Source organism: Cynoglossus semilaevis, chromosome 2 (assembly GCF_000523025.1).
Source record: "Cynoglossus semilaevis isolate Cse_v1.0 chromosome 2, Cse_v1.0, whole genome shotgun sequence".
In the NCBI taxonomy this organism is placed as follows: Eukaryota; Metazoa; Chordata; class Actinopteri; order Pleuronectiformes; family Cynoglossidae; genus Cynoglossus; species Cynoglossus semilaevis.
In genome coordinates this window covers 5,687,930-5,706,840 of record NC_024308.1, presented here as the reverse complement: position 1 = coordinate 5,706,840, position 18,911 = coordinate 5,687,930, and the positions used below count along the sequence as shown (strand labels likewise).

The following is an 18,911-nucleotide window of genomic DNA, read 5'->3' as shown; positions in this document are numbered from 1 at the left end:
TTTGGAGCTGGGTTACAGGTTAATATCATTAGTTGCCAAGCACTCATTAGCGATGGCCAGATATTTTCCACTGCTGCTGTCTGCTGTTTGTTCTGAGCAGGTCGTGTGCGTTGACTCAGCCAGGCACGAACAAGTGGAAAGACAAAGTCAAAGAGCCGTGGACACGGACAGACCAAAGTCGGGTTAAAAAGAACATATGTGTTCAATCCCAAAAGGTTATTCCCAGAATGATGAGGATCTGAACCAAATAAATGAAATATATACAAATAAAGACCTTGGTTTAGTAGGAAGTAAAACATACGACAGATAGTAAATGTCTGGTGCTCGTCTATTGCCTATAACAAATGAATCTTTGACTCATTTAAAAATTTCAGGGGACATACTGTACATGTGACCATGTTGAGTCACCACGTCAAACCCCCGCCCCAGAATTTGGGACTTGCATTTGAGTAACTCCTGCAGCATAAAAAAATTACTCACCTCCTAAATGAACAGTACAGTCAAGGTTTACAGCAGTGATTATCAACCTGCGGCCCGTGGCCCGAATCTGGCCAACCAAGCCGTCCAATCCGGCCCAAGTCCAGAGTCCAAAATAGGCATCAAATATTAATGTTTGACAAAAATGTGATTTTTAGTTCATTTTATTCGAGTGTCCGTCCCCCGAGGTGTTTTGTCTAGAAATCGTCTGAACAAAATTCAGTTTTGAGTGAAGTTAAACCAACAAACATTGAGGTAAATGCCTGTGTAAATCCTCAGTGTTGGTGTCTGTGGGTGTCTGTGGGTGTCTGTGGGTGTCTGTCAGTATCTGTTGTTAATCGATCACTAACCAGCTGCAAACAAAGTCATCAAGTGAATTCCCTCTTTATACTTTGTCCAGCTGTAGGCTCACAGTCGGGACACTACACCAACAGCCTGACACTCTGTCCATGATAACCACCGCAGTTCCTGTGGTCAGTCATCAGTGTTGGTGTCTGTGGGTGTCTGTGGGTGTCTGTTGGTGTCTGTGGGTGTCTGTCAGTATCTGTTGTTAATCGATCACTAACCAGCTGCAAACAAAGTCATCTGCACCGTTGACGCGTGTTGTGACAAATGGCTGCCGTGTGCAGCTGCTTATGTAACCGCAGAGATATTTTTGGGTCCTTACATTGTTAGGAGACACGGTGAGGACGCTCCTGCTCTTCCTCATCTTCCTTCAAGTGTCCTTGTGCTGCTTTAGGTCCAACAGCTTCACATGTACAAACCTGGGAAAGACATAGGGGAAAAAAGTCACATTTAACCAGGAAACATGTTATAGAAAAAACATTCTTTTTGATCATCACTCGTCTCTATTTCCATGAGTTTTTCAGACGTCTGCCTCTCTCTTTTGGCAGAATTACGTTCTTTTTTTTTTGTGGTAACTTCTGTTCTGAACAGCACGAACTCTAATGGCTCCGTGATCAACTCAGAGCTGAAGCTGCGTTAATGGCTCAACGCACTTTCATTCTCCCCGTGCTAATCACTCAAAAGCAGGAGACGAGATGAATTGAACAGACACCAGGGCCGGCTGTAATGAGTCAATTCCACAGTCATTATGTTCCCCCACTGTGACCCTGGATGGACTGTGTCGACGGCCGAACATGCGGGGGGGGGGGGGGGGGGGGGGGGGGCATCAGGACGGGCAGAGAGTAATAGAGGGTTTTAGTGGGAAGGAAAATCATCAGGGCAGAAACGTGGGCTGGACTGTTTCAGTGATGTCATAATGAAGCTGGGAAACAGAGGACGATGGAGACGAGATCGCTGCTAATCAGAGTCAATTCTACACCTGTACGTCTTATATTAACATCCAGACTCTGCTATATGATCTACCAAGAAGATGAAGTGGAAAAAAGAGGAGAGACAACTTCAAAAGTTTTTGGAGTCAAATAAAGATTCTTAGGAGAAATGTTTTTGTTAGTTTGAGACTTATTTTAGATCAATAGATAAATGGATCCACATAAATGATGTTGAAGACTATATATAAGAATGTCAGATCTAATACCTGATATGAAGTTGTTTTTTTTTCACATCTGATGCTGATGCTACTCCTGTCAACACAGTTGGTTTGATGGGAGAGTGTATGTGGAGTTCGGCTGTTAAAACTCCTGTTGTAGCTTCGATGCTAAACTGTGTTTCAATATGACACTAATATTTGTCTTGTGGAATACAGTTTAAAAAAAAATAAAAAAAATGTTTCTTCAGTTTTGCAGGACTGATGTAGTAAAAAATTTTTCTTCAGTTTTGCAGGACTGATGTAGACATCGTTTTAAAATCATTCTTGTCACAAATAATCTGACCTGGGTTTTCAACTTCACAGTCTGTGACAAGGCAAAATGTGACAACGTATTCTGTCACATTAGACACACACACACACACACACACACACACACACTGTGTCATCAGTGCGTTGCCTTCAGCAGACTGTGACATGTATCAGCCTAATAAAGCAGAAATAACGAGCTCTCTGCCCGTCCGTCCCGGTGACACGGTGTCTCAGCGGAGCTGCCGTCAGGAGGTGAGGAACAGAATCTGAGCAGCTGGTTGTCGCCTCACCGTCTGTCCTTCTACTGCTTTTTTTAAACTATTTTTCTCCTGCAGACTGCTTTGATGCTGCCACCTGGAAATGGTCCGGTTGTGTCTCTGACATCCGTTGAATTTATCAGAGGTGGTAAAAGCCTGAGCAAAGTGCAGCACGGTGAGGTCGGTGTGACACCAGGTTGACACGGGCAGTAAGTGGAGGAAACAAATGTGGCTGATGTGAGTGGATTTAATCTTTCAGTTGAACGCCTCTGGTCCAGATTTACTGAAATATACTTTTTTTCTTCTGCATAATCGCAGCGAGAAACACAAAAACCCGATGTAGCACGTGTAGCTGTCATCACATTGGAAGAACGTTTCTCACTGAAATCACTGAACTCCATTAATGCAAGCTGCCCAACACATCCTCTTCTAACAAACTACACCAGACGTGGGCAAACTATGGCTCATGGGACAGATGTGGTACAACGCGAGGGACAGATTGATTTAATTCCTTCTTTTATTCATGCATCGTAATGAATTGATTGTAGTGCCACTAGATGGCAGCAGACATCAAATGTATATCTGAACATTCTATATCCAACCAACACTGAATTGGCTCAAACACGAACCTTATTTTGGCCCTTGAGCCAAACACTTTACTACATACAACTTCCCCACAAGTCGTTGTGTTTGGATTATGTGGGTGAGAATCAACATGTCCTTGACCCAGTACCACAGTGATGTCATGAGGAATGGGTTAATCCCCCCTGGTCACCATGTGTGTGTAGTATTTACACACACACACACACACACACACATCCTGCAGTCATGAATGACAACATGCAGCACACGACGGCCTGTCGCAGTGAAAGTCAAACCAGTCAAACGGAGGTGGAGATGATGATGATGTGGACACTGCTCCGTATTTGGACAGACTTAATGGTAATTGCGCTGGTGTCTCAACAGATGGCGTGGATCTTTAAAAGCAGCTTTCAGAGAAGCCGACACTGATGTGGAGATTTAACATATTGGCCCAATTCCATTTCACATTTGCCCCCCTCCCCCTAATCCCTCGCAACTTCTTCAACTGACTTGGAACAGATAGCAGACAAACAGGCGTTGGCTCCTCAGAAACCTCTGACACGCTGGCATTTGAGGAGAAAAGCTCCGGTCAGCTGTCGATGTAGCAGCTGCCCGCTACATTTAACACAACATATAGATATTGTTCTTTATTTAATCAACTCCAAGCAGACGTTGTTTTCATCCCGGAGCTACACGACAAGCTAACGGATGTTCCAAACGTTCCTAAATCCAAAGTTTTTGACTCACTACACTTTCACATCAAAACCCAAAACACAACTGTAGGAATAAATCCGTCAGAAAACTCAACTCAACTTCAAAAGTTTGAAAAAAGTGGTAGAAGTTTAAGGTTTCAAAATGCTGCTGTAGTACAAAATCAGGTAGTTTACACGTACTCCAGTAGAGGGAACCATAGAGCCCTTTGTATTACTGTGAGTAAACAAGTCACGCCTTGTTGTCGGAGCACACAGAGGTGAAGAAAAATAAATAAATAAAAATTTGACTCCTGTTAATGATTAGAAGATCTGTGACCTGGAGAACCAGTTCACTCACTATTATTACATGAATATGTAAAATCAACACCAAAGCATCAGAAACAGTGAACCATAAAGTAGAGCGACAGAACTAGAATGAATAGATTTAAATAAGTCCATCTATGAAAACTGCTCATAACGAGGCAGTGATTGTGGTCCATTCTGAGAACAGACAGACCAGACAACAGACAGAATCACACCGTGTGACCTTGTTCATTTCTGCTCCATCATTGTTCCAGTCTGAGTGTTTTGGATTATCACGTCTGTCAATATCTCCGTCAATTCACCCTGCTATCGATTTCCACAGTGTAACATCAGGTCAAACGCACATTGATCGACTGCAAGGTCAACCGGACAAATCCAGCTTTAATTAACCGGGAACTGTTGCCAGGAACGACAACACGATTGTAGGAAAGGATTTCCTCTTTAATTTCATTATCTCTCATGTCAGTCAAAACTCGAGTTTCTATTTAACGTTTACATTTTTTCAGCTGATTCATGGTGTTTCCTGTTATCATATGTATCAGTTGGTTTGTATTTGTATTTTTTTTTTCTATTTTCAAGACACTATCATTAATTGAATTCAATTTACTATATTTTAGGAGCAAATAACGTGCCCCATCCAGCAGGTGGCACTGTGGGCGATAACCCCCGTTAACACCAAAGAGTTTGTCTGTGGGTATTAAATAACAGAAAAAAAAGTTGATGGTTTCCTGGCGCCTTTTTAGCCTCACAAATGAACACAGAAATCATCTCCGGCATCGGTTTTATAACTACTTAATATGTGTTCATTATGACTATGAAACCGCTGCTTCTATGAATTCGGGCGGCAGACAGTTGAATCAGGGATGATGAGCAGACCATTTAAAGATAAAAGCTCATGTTCCCCATGTGCTTGGAAAAAAAAGAAAATTATCTCCAAATGTGCTCCGACTGTCCTTGCGGTGATTACAGCTCTCACTCTCTCGCTCTTGCTCCGTTTCCACCTTTCTAATCTTGACTCAGGCTAATGTATGTACACACTGTTCAGCAGCGTAACTACTGTCAAATGTCACATCCATTAAGGCCACGGCAGGACGCTCGTTTTTCCTGCCAAGTCTGTGTCAGCCAGAAAATCACACTGATTCACTATTGGGTGAGATCATGACGGTGGAGAATTTTAGATGTTCACAGAAAAAGACAAAATATTATCACAACATTTCATCTAAGAACAGGAAGTAGAGAGAATAATAATTTAAACAAATTCGGGATTATTTTTTTATTTTCATGCTCATCATTCAGATGAAAATGACGTCAAATCATGTTCTTCCAACTGCTAGTAAAATATTTTTTGTGACAACACATACTGTATATCCAATACCTTTTATTAATAAAACAGCGTTTCCATGTCAACATCTACATATTTTCTGTGGTATTTTCAGCTGATTAAAGGCAGCTTCTATTGTAAACACCACAGCAGTGGTTTTATATTGTTTAACCCTGTATACGTCTCACAGAACGCTGAGTGCAGCCACACATGAATACAATGAATCACATGCTCCTCCAAACAAACAGCCACACATATAAACCATCTCTTCAGACTGCACGTAGCTTCAGGCTACTCAGCACATGCATCAAAAGTGTGCATATATCAGAAGTGACGTTTCCACAATATTCTGCAAACACTTACACTGAAGAAAAAAAAAACAACTCTCTCCTGGGGTTTAAACTGACACATCACAGCTTTGACACAACAGACACACACTGTTTGGTTAGAAACCGACGCCGTGACGCTTTGTTTTCCTACCAAAAAAAATAAATAAAAAATGAATGAAGTTTGTTCATTCAGATTGTTAATTGGTTGTTGGCACGTTCCCACGTCTTCATTTGATGCAGAGCAGCTCTGTCATGAAGGAACATTTTCTGCCAGGGTTTAATAAACAACCAAATATAACTGTGCAGCTCCAAACTTCCTGTGGACAATTAACACACACCACTGTCATCCAGAGGACAGGAGAGTGGCCTGACCTTTTACTTCTGTCCCGCTGAGAGCAGAGCTGAGCCTGATATTGAGTCACACCTTCAATAATCCATACACTGGACTGACAATGGTGGGATCGGACTTTAGGGACAAAAGAGCTCAGTGGTTAAAGCAAAAAGAACGCCGTTTTTTTTTTTCTTTTAGCAGGGACATAAATCTATATTGCATCATACTTTGGTTGTACTCTGTTGTACTGCAGTAAACACAGGCTGGTCTGCGGTTGAAGAAATACTCAGAGAAACCCACACTTTGACAGCCCTCGCCTGTGAGAGAATGTCAACGCTGACCCCGGAATGTCACCTTCACCGTCTGACATTCTCCTCAGATGACTGTAAAATAACAACCGGCGTTGTACTCCTGTATTTTGTAGCGTCCCACTCACTCGTGCCAAGGAGACACGGGAGCAACACCTACAGAGGTTGTAATAATAGTTCACAAAGAGCTGGGACGTTCAGAAGGCTGTGAGTCACAGCAGCACACACGGAAGCCAGTGATGTGGAAGAACTGAGGCCCAGGAGATGGAAGAGATGGAGCCTCATGACAAGTGTAGACTGACTTGGTTGTCAGTAACACAGATTTCTATATATAAAAAAAATAAATAAAGGGAGAAGAGGATTCATGAGGTTGAAAGTGGGTCAGACAGGTTTAAAAAATAGATTAGAGCGAAGCAGACCTAATCAGAATCTTCTTCTGGGTTTATCGTGTGTGTACGCCGGCCTACGGTGGGTGACTTTCATCCAAGAGCTACGAGATAATCCTTTAGTTTTACCTCTTATTCCTCCCTCCCCGTCAGTGACAAAATCAATGGCCAGTCAGGTTAAAATAACAATCAATAAATAGAAATGAACAGCATATCCAGAAAGGACTGATGTGCCTCTCATGTAGATGAAGAACAAATGATTATTCACAGCTGTTACCAGGCAATGAATAAATAAATAAATAAATTGATAAAAAAAAAAAACTAAAGTTATCATCAAGATGCACAGTAATTACCTTCCACTAAATCCATGAAGCTACATCTTTCCATATAATTAATTGCTTAATTTGTAGGGATGTCCGATATTAACTTTCTGTCGATATCTGATATGCGAAAATGTCCAAACACTTAATTTCCGATTGCGATATCAACTGATATCGATACGTTCGGTACAAACCACTGTATAAGTATGCGATTAATTAAATGAGCTGCAATACTGCCATCTAGTGACCTTCGCTTTAATATTCAGCCGTTTATCCCCAAAACTATTTTTAGGGCACACCTCATATGGCGAAACCCAGAACATTGCCTTGTTGGGTTTTCATTATCAGAGGAAAAACCGATAACGTTTCTTACCATCTTAAAGATATTACATAATCCAGAAAGGTTGACTCACTAATTATAAAACGATTGAGTCATTTCGATAACGAATAATTGTCATTAATTTACTGCTATCCTGTGATTCATTCGGAGGATGTGAAAACTCCTGCGTTCACTCCGTTGCACATTCACTGAGTCGTGACAGAAAGTCTGAAAACTGCTGCTCTGTCCATAAACTGAAACATCTTTGATCCACGCTCGGTGACAGTGTGGAGCGCTCCGAGTCTTAACTGAACACACTGTGGGCAAAAGATGGACGGGCAGACACATACGTTAAAAGCAGGTCAGTGCTTACATCATCCAGCAGGGCGTCTGCTTCTGGGCCAAATGAGCAACGTGTCTGGGGACGGCGTTGATGCAGCCCATGGTAAATAATGACCTGGTAGAAAACAGGTGCAGTCCTCGACCTGGTGCTACACAATACACCAGTGACTCCAAAATTAACACCAAGTCTGGGTGAGTCTGGATGAGTCTGGGTGAGTAAACTTATACAACAACCCAGTCTCTAACTCTGCCCCTGACATGCAGAAAGTTCAGTGTTTGATTCCCATTGGTCATAAAGGGCGTCCAGAATAAAATAAAATAAAAATGATGCTAAATCACTTTGCGAACTATTGGTGTGGTGACCGTTAAGAAAGGAACAAAACAAAAGTCAATTTTAGCCTCTAAAGCTAAACACATGACCTGTTATTGAAGTAAAATGTTTAAATGTTAAGATTTGTATAATAAAGATAATACTTAAAATTTAAAAAAAATAGTTTTAACCTGAGTACATTAGCACCCTCTAACGGTATAGTAGGGGAAGCTACAACCAAAATGACGGTTTATTTTGTTATCGTTTGAATAATTATTTGTTGAGGCAGAACGACAGGACCGAACCAACTATGTCTGACATTGACGTAGAGCTACATTCAGCATTAACTTTATTAGTTAAAGGATTAAATACTTTAGATTTTCATACGAAGATTGAATTAAATCGAACTGGATCCTAATGACAGACGGGGAACACCTGCGTTCAGGGCTGAACTTGGCCAAACAAAGCGGGACAAACAAGTCTGTTTTCTGTCGGGAAAAACCCGAGAAAAGCCTCTTTAATTCTACACTTTACGAGTTTTAATTTAATTTCTTTTACCTCGTGTCGACTCCTCAGCTCCGTCCACACGTGGGGGACAAAGGGAATCCCGACGCCGTCTGCAGGTCGGACCTTCACAGCGCTGTCACATCACAACCGCCAAAAACCAGCTTTTATTCCGTCCGAGTCAGTGTTTTTGTCCATCCTTTACTGGGACGACGTGACTCCACACAGTCATCGACACGGTCTGATAACACCAGCCTCTTCTTCTGTTTATATCTGAAGCCCAAACTGACGCGTTAACAGAAGTAAATCCCTGGTCTCAGTTTGTCCCGGCGGCAGCATCACGGTGTACGGTTCAGCCTCCACAGGATCCACGGTTCCAGGAATCAGCTCCTTTATGTTGGGAGGGGTGAGGGAGGGGGGGTGAAGGAGGCGGAGGGCGCTCTGAGATTTCATCTGGTGTTTCCCATTCAAACAGCCAAACCCTGTGTTCATTAACATCAGGCAGAGACACAGAGACGCAGACGCAGAGACGCAGACTTCAGCTGCAGATAAATCCTCTCAGCGTCAACAAGCACTGAATACAAACATGGAAAACTCTCTGTCTTTACACTTTAATTAAAGAAAAAAAAAAACCCAACCAGCTGAAGTCTTCTGGACACACTCCAGGGTCAGAAACCAGCACAGCAGTGTAGTGTAATCGATTTACTGTAGTACATCTGTGTAGTGCACAGTAGTATACGGTGTATTGTGTTATCAAGGACGTGTAGTACAAGTATAGTGTAGTATAGTGTAGTGTAGTATAGTGTAGTGTAGTATAGTTTAGTATAGTGTAGTGTAGTATAGTATAGTGTAGTATAGTGTAGTGTAGTATAGTGTAGTGCAGAAAACTCAAAGTGTGGGGCGGGGAACAGAGCCATGACAGGCGCGGACATTCTTTAAGGATGACGTGATGATGTCACAACTGGACTGATGTCATTGATTTTGATTCATTGTAAAATATGACATTACTCGGTGGAAGTTGGATCATTTTGAAGTGGAACTTCTGAGAGAGACCAGGGGAAGGTGGGGGGATGACCGGTAATATAACACTGTAGTAATAAATAGTGTTTTATTGTATGGTGTAGTGAAGTAAAACACAGGAAAGTATAGGACAGTAACAGCACAGGTCAGTATTTTGTTGTGGTTAAAAACTGCTGCAGTGTTATCAGTGTTTAGACTTGGAAATACGTTAGAGTTGGTACGAGGGTAAAGGGAGTCAGTCTCCCAGTCCTGGTTGTACTGTAATATTTTACCAAGGAGCCTATAAAGGCGACAAATCAAGTCTGAGTCTCCCAACAGTATCTGCCGTTTAATAACAACAATAAAAACAGTTGTGGTTTTAGTTGTAGCAAGTATTTACAGTTACAGGACAGTAAAGGTACAATACAATCTGTAAATATACTATATAAATGAATATAACAACTAAACCGAGGTTGGAGAGAATTCCGACTGCGATGACTGAGGTCCACCTGTTTCTCTGTTAATGCCGTCACACTGAGCAGTGACCAGATAAAGCTGGAGAAGGAAAGGAAGTACTCACAGCCGCAGGCTGTACAGCTCTGTAAAAAAACAGCAACTTAACTTAACTTAAAACAATATTTTCAGGAGAATGCATGTGCAAAACCTACAGTAAAAAGCTGATTACGGCAAAAATATAAGTGAAAAAACAAATCCCTGGAATTTTAGCAAGAAATAAGTTCAGGAGCAGACATTGAAATAAAAAGAAAAACCTGATGAAGAAGAACTGTCTGTTTCAAGCCATGGTCCAACTGTGGCCTCAGCCTTAACACAAGAGGCTGCTGGGAAGAAAACACAATATTACATTCAGCTGATTCTCTGCACTCTACCACGATTACCCTTCGTACGTGCAAAAGCCTAAACAGGGCTGGGCGATACATCACTGATAATAACCACATATGTTCTCTTACCCTGAAATGATACAATTTGATTCATAACAATAATTCAGTTTGTTTGTTTCTGGACTCCACCCTGCTCTGCCCTCTCACCTCACACTGAGTGACAAAAAGGCCAAACCAGGGCAGGAGGCTGGCTATTCCTACATTATCAGGGAAGGAAACTTTTACTGGTTGAGAAAAGCTTGGTTACTAGTCAGTGACTTGGGTTTATAGAATCAGATGAGCAGAGAAAGAACAGTACTGGGAACCAGTGCAAAGCAAAAGTTCAAGCCGTCACTTATGAAAGGGGGGAGTTTGTGGGTGAGACGAATGAGAGTGAGAGGTTGAGTGCAGCGTCACTGTTCAGAGCTTTTCCTGCTATATTCAAACCTAAACTAAAAGCTCCTCATGTGCACTCACCACCTGGGCTCTCCTCAATACTGTAGGTGGCGTAACAATATGATTTATGTAACCGTCATGTCCGTTAACTGTAGCTATCGTGAACGTTTGTCTCCAACACAATACAGGTTTTTATATACGTGGAAGCAAATAGCTTTTAGTTCAGTGTACTTTATTTAATGTGTATTTATAACTATGTACTTTTACTTTTCAGTTACATGTGTACTCTATAAAAAGAAACTTGGCTTTGCTGATTTTGTTTCCGTCTCATGGGGGGAAATATTGAGTTTTTTTTTTGTAAAGCACATCGCCCAGCCCTATGGTTAAATATAACCAACTCAAGTGTTCAAGTACAAAGTGAACAGTTGGTCCACTGGGTCACACAGCTCCACTTCATTAATGTGTATATTTATAGGCATGTTACTGCTGTGAATCCAACATAAAACTGTTCTCAAAATCTTCCAGCTCAAAAAGTCCACTCTGTGAGAAAAGGCCACTCCACCAGGGAGACAAAGTCGCTCTCTATTGGTCCAGACCGCTCCATCGTCTGCATCCTCAGTCAAAGACGAGCTGCTGGGGTTGAAATTCTCGGGATGTTTGATGACAGAATTCAAAATCAAAACAGAAGTGTTCTGGTCCAGCATTCTTGGCGGGAGGTCAGTAGGGGGCCACGTCAGTAGTTCTTTTCAAGTTTGCATTAAAAAAAAAAAAAGAAGAAAGAAACACTCCGACTGACTAGCTGTAGAGTGTCAACATAGCCTGGTGACAGCGTCTCGTGACTCTGTGTCAAGAGTTCAGAGTGAGAGTGACTGCGGCATTCTGGGAAAACAAGGAAGTCAAACTGTGTTTGTTTGTGTAACAGACTGTGTGCGTCAGTGCCCGTGTGTGTCTGGCCGGGCGTAGACGATACCAAAAAAAACCCGTAGGCAGCAGTCGAGGACAGATGTCAGTTGGTCGTTCAAGCGTCGAAGCGACAGTCGCACAGTTCCTTGTAGATTCTCTTGCGGATGCGAGGCATGTCCTCCTGACTGAAGAGCAGTGGCTGCTTCACTGAGAGACGACGGCAGTACTGACACACAGACAGACAGACAGACAGGCACAACGAGAGTGAGACATAATAACCCAAAGACTCCCTAATACAGCGTGGGTGTTGACAGAAGCTTCTCATTAATGTCTTTACTCCCTCCCCTGGAGACCGAGCAAATCGTCCCACTGTGGACCTGAGACGGCAGTGGAGACGATGGTAAAAGATGTGATTTATTTCTTCTACTGTGATGAAAGACGGTTGTTGTGAAATGGAGAAGAGCGATGAAGGGAAGTGTGAATGAAAAATGATTTGTGATGTGGAAAAAAAAAACCAAAGTCTCACCTCCAGGACGAAGACTCCACAGTCGCTGTCGTTCTTCTGCTGAGGAATACCCTGAGGAGTCAACAAAGACAGTCAAGCAGAGAAGACAGAAGACGTCACAGAGAGTGGAGCGTGAAAATACTGAGTGAATTTAGTGTACATAAAAACAGCGTTACTACTGTCTATGGTGGAGCGGGGTGCCTTTGTGTCGGAATACCATTTTCGCCATTACACGTCAAAAGAGTCTGACTTACGCTTGGGAATGAAAGGCAAAAAGTTCCCAAAAAAACCAAAAAAAAATATAGCAAATGTAGCACAATCCAATGCATGGCAACGTGGAACAACCGGTGAAATCAAACAACTGTCTAGTGCGTACATCGCCGGGTGGTGGTGCGTCCGTCTGTTTGCCAACTAGTTCACAAGCAAATGTTGATGAAAATAGATTTTCTTAAGAAATTTATGGGATATGGCGAAGTAGCCACAAACGTATGCTGTAAGTCGATGACATGAGTAAAGCAGCAGAACTCTGTGTCCCCTTGAGTTTAAAATATCTGAGGACTTTCTGCTGCCAAATGGACAAGTGGGTCATTTAAATTTTCCAGTCATTAGCAATTAGTTCCCATAAACTTGAGATGATCTGTATTTGAAGAGGTCAATCCTGATTTCCCTCCTGAGGGGACCTACATCACCAATGTGAAGTCCAGTCTTAATTATAATCAGGATGACAACAAGGTGGTGGTTTCCTCTTTGTGTCTTTAACCCACACTAACTGCACCTTCAGGACACAGGGCGGCTATTACAATCAGGACGGAGGTTTACCTTGATGATAGTAATTTTCCAGCCTTTCTGAAAAGACGTTTGTTCCTTCTCCTTGGCCTCAGACTGAAGGTACTTCATAATGTTCTGTTCGGACACACACACACACACACAACACTTATTTTACCAGTGTATTTATTTATAGCTTAATTCAGTAACATTCTCCTTGGTGGCTGAACCTAATATGTTTATCATTCAATTCCTGTGGATGAATTTTCTGAACTTTTTAATATTTCTGGAGAATATTTAAAAAGTAATTTTTTTTCACTCCTTCACTTTGACTCATCTCAGACACATTAGTATTCGTCACAGTTATTTAAAATCGGCTACAGTCATCTTTAACACACTTTCCATTCACTCACGTCTGTGGTGTGTCTGAAGACGATGCCCTGGCTGTCGTAGTAGCTGATGGTTTTGGTTGCCATGGTCACCGTGACGAGGGACCAGTGGATTTCTAAATGAATGGGAATTAGCAGCAGCCACTTGGAGAAGAGGTCGACCTGACATTCACAAAGACAAGTTTGGCCTGAGTTTCACTGGGGAACAACCATAGACATTAACAGTTTGAAACAGTTTGAACGATAAACAACAGTTAGAAACTTTTGTTAAAACTGTTACAGCTTTTCTGAGAGCTATTATAACAAGTCAAGAGGAGCTGGATGTTAATCTTATCTACACCTGGGGGCGCTGCTGAAAAAGTATGAATCTCCCCTCCAGACAACAGACTCTTTAGCAGTTTTTTAAACAATGAGAATAAAATAATTCTACATGTAAAATAACAACTGTTTTGTATTCTCAATTCACATTTCACTCAGAGGTGAGTCACACAGGTCTCAGTTAATAATTTATTTTGCCCTTTTCTCTTTAAAAAAATATAAAGTCTATTTTTTTTAAATTTTATCCAATTTGCATCAATTGCACCATCTTTGATCGACACCAGTTTGCATTTGTTAAAATTGCAAAGCAAAGAAAAAACTAAACACCTTTTTTGTCCATCTCTCACAACCATCGTAACCCTTGGCGACCAGCTGCTTGTGGAAAAAGCTGTTGAAAAAATGAACCTGAAACATAAAAATAACAGAACACAGTCATTGTAGTCACTCCAGCACAGACAGCACAGACCCAGAGAATCATCCTGTATGTGACAGTACAGCGTTTCATCACTGATTTACCTTGTGTCCCGTGGCTTCCATTATAAGTTCTCCATACATGTTTATGATCTACACCGGAACAAGAAAAGTCCAAAGGTTTACTGGCATCGAACACTTGATCCCAATAAAAAATAAATAAATAGAGGAAGCGGAGAGACTCTGTTTTCCTTTTTTTTACCTGATCATTGAGCCAGTTCTGTTCCTCCAGCGTGCTCAGGTCCTCCAGGCTCAGGTTGTGTTTGTTATGCATCACTTTGAAGCCCGCGATTGGAGCGGAGGCCAAACCTGACCTGTACCTGCTCACCTCCGCCTTAATGTTCAGACCCCTTGGAAAGTCACACACAGGAGAAGAGAAAAATTTTAAAACAACTTTTGATACATAGGACTGAAGGTGAATATTTTAAATTGTTATGGAAAATATAAATTAATTTTGATTTGATAAATTTGACTTAACCAAAATGCTTCATTTACAACAAAAAAATAATAATATGCACATTAAAATATATAAATTAACAAATAGATGTATACACACATATATACAATATATACATACATATAATATATATGAAATGATATACATACCATTTGCTGTGATCAGAGTTGCCGTGCTTCTTCAGGTGCTCCACCACGTCAGTCTCACTCAGAGGAATGAAACTTCCATACTTCATGTAAAAGCTTTCTAGAAAATCTACAAAATAATAATGAATCGTCACACAGTGACTTAACTGCAGGACACGTACACAACATACAAAACTGTGTCAAGAGTGAGCGTATTCCTGTACATTTACATTTTCTCTGTTTCTCACAGGACTACGACTGTAGTTCTTGAATCTTTTTTCTGCTTTTCCACATCATTAATTCAAAAGATCAACAGGTGAATGGATTCAAGGTAGAAACACTCACCACTGAACAAGTGTAAGTTGAATTTCGTAATTGTGGCAAGAATTATTAATCTTTTTTCTTCTTTTCCCCATCATCCTTATTTCTAACAGCATTCAAAAGATCAACAGATGAATGGATTCAAGGTAGAAACACCCACCACTGAACAAGTGTAAGGTGAATTTCGTAATTGTGGCAAGAATTATGGCTAAAATCAATAGCTTCAATGTTACTTTATATATTTTGTGAACGTAATATCCAAATAAGTACTGAACATACGGAGCTGATGGACACCTTTGGTTGTCCTTTGTATGTATTTAAAGTGACAATGATAACTTCAAAGGACAGCAGGTATTGACTGTAGAGTCCAATTTTAGCAGCCAATACTGGGACTCAAACCACCATTTGACAAACACTGATTTAAACATCCATCTTACCATGGACCATATCAGTCAGCTGCAACAACTTTTCTTCATTGTGTGAGTTCCCGTACGTCCCAGCCCCCTGTGTCACCTCCTTCTCCTCCTCCTTCTTCTCCCAGGTCCCTGCCTGACAGTAGAGTCTGTGGTCTCGTAAAGCCCACTGGTGGTGAACCGTCCACACTGTAACAGGTCCCTGGTTCAGATGAGGTGTTTCTAACGCCATGGGTGTGGACGCATGGTTTTGAATGGCTCCATTGGACAAAGTATCGCTCTGGTCCACCTGGATCGCAGAGTCCTGATTCTGAGCAGGTAAGGAGCGGGACTCGTAGCTGAACCCATCTGACTGCAGACCGTTTTCTTGTTGACACATGATCATGTCATTGTCCTTATCGTCTCCTTCAGGCTCAGAGTCAGACAGGTTCACCGTGTCTCCATTTTCAAACAGAGATTTGACAACACTGCATGGAGTCTGATCTCCACTCTCCAGCTCTGCGTCCTTGCTCTTCTTCTCACTCAGCACCTCCGCTGATTTAGCCGCAAAATCTGTTTTTGAACCAACGACCAAAACACCATCACTCCATTTATTAATTCCAATGTCCACGTTAAGATTGGATGCAGATTTAGGGCCCATCATCCTCTTCCCTCCTCTTCCTCTAACCACAGCCTCGCCCCTGCCTGTCATTCCTGACAGTCCCATCTCCAGACCACTGTTACCTCCATCAGCACCAACCGCTGTCCCTTTCATTAACTTGTCCTCATTTCTCTGTGAACTCACATTCTCCACACAGTTTGTTACAGAGCCACTGAGCAGTGGGACGGCAGGTAGTGGAGGAAGAGTGTGTGGCTGTGACTCAGCATCCATTCCGGTCTTCTGCATCTTATTTTGTGTGTTATTTTCGATATCTGCATCTTGTGCAGTCTCATTGGTCAAATCAAAGCTAGTGATTTGTGTCAACTGACTTGCTTTTCGTTTTGGAGTTTCCCCGATATCCTTAACAATGCTCTTCCCTCTACCCCTACCCCTCCCTCTGCTGTAGGTTTTGATGGCATTGTGTCCTTTGCCGTTAGGTCCACAGCAGTCACAGGCCTTAGGCGTCCTCTTCCTGCCTGACGTACGGCCATTGACTGGGATCAGAGCAGGCGTCTGTGGAGAGATCTTGGCAAATGAGGGACTTGGGTTGGTTTTAAATGTGGAAGATGGTATGGAGGACTGACTCAGGTCTGAGCTAGCAGGAAGGTCTGTGCTGAGGATGGAAGGTTGGGAAGAGTCTTGACCAGTGTTATCTCCAGTTGGAGGCACCAGAGGAGGTGCTTCATGGAGGAGAGGTTCTGTCGCAGGAGCCGTTAACTGGGGTGGTGCTGATGGATTTGTTGTCATTAGGGAGTTGGAGTCGCTGTGAACCATGACGTCCTCCTGAGGCTCTCCAGCCCCATCCCCGACTCTGCCGCTCCACACTCCTGTTCTCCTCCGTTATTTGTATCCTTTAAATTTGTATGCATTAAAATGTCTGAATAGTTTGATTTTTTTTTTCCACCACTGTGACAGTTGCACTGTGACTGTGCACGTGGCGTTACATTAAGGTGACCTTCATGTTTGTCATGTGTTCCTCTGTTGTAATCAGGCCGTAGATTGTATCCTACAGAGTAAGGTCAGGAAGGAAACAGAAGACAAAACAACGAACAGACAGAGAAGAGAACAGATTCGTTTTAGTTTCCCTCTAATTTGAAATGTTCAACAGCCTTACATGACATGTTTTATTAGCCAAATAGAATAAACACACTCAAAGTAAAGGACCAAACTGTATTAAAGTAGATCAGCAATACAAGCAAAATGCAGTATGATCACATATAATAATGTATGTCATAAATTGTGACAGCAAGTAATTAGCAAAGTACAAAATACTTTTAATGAAGCAATACTACCTACTAAAAGTCCAACACCAGCAGACTAATTATATATAAAAATCTAAATCATATTATTGTACATTTTGGTTTAGGAGGTGATTGAGATTTTTTGTACGCGTGATTAAAAGTGACAAAAGCGTGACGAAAGGGCATTTGTATTGCAATTAGTGCCATTTAAGATCTATGCTTGTTAACATCCAACGCAATTGTATAGAGGTAATATTCATACGACTAGATACTTTACGAATCAAATACGAGAGCTCAAAAGTACCGATAATACGAACTCGTGCAAAAACTATAGGAAGTTCTGGTGCTGTGTTTCTTTAATTAGCCCTGAGTGTGGAACAGGCGACGCTTTAGTTACGAATAATATTTTCTGAGCAGCGAAACAATAACGTAATGCCGTTGTATTATTTCTGTGTCTAATTCTCGGCAGCATATTTTTAGATAATCTCGCAAACGCAATCAAGTTAGAATAAATGAATACAGCTACGGCTAGTGTTATTAAATATTGTGCGTCGGGCCACTGCAGTATCTCCGCGTTCACGCTTGTAAAATAATCCGCCAATAGCCTTCAGAATTAGGTCTGAGGTGTCTTTTTTAAATACTCGTCATCGGTGAATCATCTCCCCCAACAGCCCGCTGCTTTCGCTGCTAGCGACGGCCAAAGAGACAACAAACACAAAGCAGCCACTGCTCACATTTCCTCCATTTTTAGGAGGAAGTTGGAGGCTCCCGCAGACAGTGAAGGAGCCGCGAGTCAGTGTCAGAAGTGGTGATTAGTAGAAAAACGATGATAAAAAGTTGCAAAGGGGAAATTCTACTGTACCTTATCAGTGGGATAACAAACAATTACATATCACCACGATTCGAGGAAACAAAACGAACGATAGTCGCCCATTGATTGCGTCATGGCGCCAACCTCAACTTCGGTTCTTTCCGTCACAAACTCGAAGTCACCTCTTCTTCTATGGCGCGTAAATGTCAATTTCTATGTAGGTTTATGTTCTACTGCCATCTGTTGGCAGTTGTCAACCAAATTCCCTTCATTTTTGAGTCGTAGTTTATAGTATATGTTCATCGATCTAAACATTTCAAAGGTCTGTTGACCACATAAATATTGTTATAAAGCAGGCTGTTCTTTGTTTTATCAGAAAAACGTTTCTAGTGCTCAAAATGTGTTTATTTGTCTGGTGTGAACCTATAGTAAAACCTTTTTATTTTATTTTTTTTAACCCCAGTCTGATATTATTAGAATGAATAAATAACATTATTAAAATAACAACACATCTCAAAGTGTATCCTGGTAATCTTTAATTATAAAAATCTAAAACTGAAAAATAATAAATAAAACTATAAGACAAAGAAAGTAAATGAACTAAGTACAAAATTAACATTTCAACAATAAATGTAACATATGGAGAATATACACACAATCACTGGATTTCCTGACA

The 18,911-nt window shown here is 41.5% G+C and overlaps 2 protein-coding genes across 2 annotated transcripts in view; both read right to left on the bottom strand.

Annotated features, from left to right (window-relative positions):
• The window catches only part of pde4ba (phosphodiesterase 4B, cAMP-specific a), a 109,479-nt gene extending 100,503 nt beyond the window's left edge, over positions 1-8,976 (bottom strand). The window contains exons 1-2 of the mRNA XM_017030679.2: positions 8,658-8,976; positions 1,145-1,241 (exon numbers count right to left, since the gene is read on the bottom strand). Coding sequence (XP_016886168.1) covers positions 1,145-1,186 — 42 coding nt within the window. The 5' untranslated portion in view covers positions 1,187-1,241; positions 8,658-8,976. The remainder of the gene's footprint in view (positions 1-1,144; positions 1,242-8,657) is intronic.
• Positions 8,977-9,928: 952 nt separating this feature from the next.
• LOC103395207 (sentrin-specific protease 5-like) lies at positions 9,929-18,439 on the bottom strand. Its single transcript, XM_008332841.3, has 10 exons — positions 18,287-18,439; positions 15,568-17,189; positions 14,834-14,939; positions 14,430-14,577; positions 14,273-14,320; positions 14,084-14,161; positions 13,463-13,600; positions 13,104-13,187; positions 12,306-12,356; positions 9,929-12,005 (listed from the first exon to the last, which is right to left on the bottom strand). Exons 2-10 carry the CDS (start codon positions 16,955-16,957, stop codon positions 11,895-11,897), a joined length of 2,154 nt encoding a protein of 717 aa, XP_008331063.1. The 5' UTR covers positions 16,958-17,189; positions 18,287-18,439; the 3' UTR covers positions 9,929-11,894.
• Between the last annotated feature and the right edge of the window lie 472 nt (positions 18,440-18,911).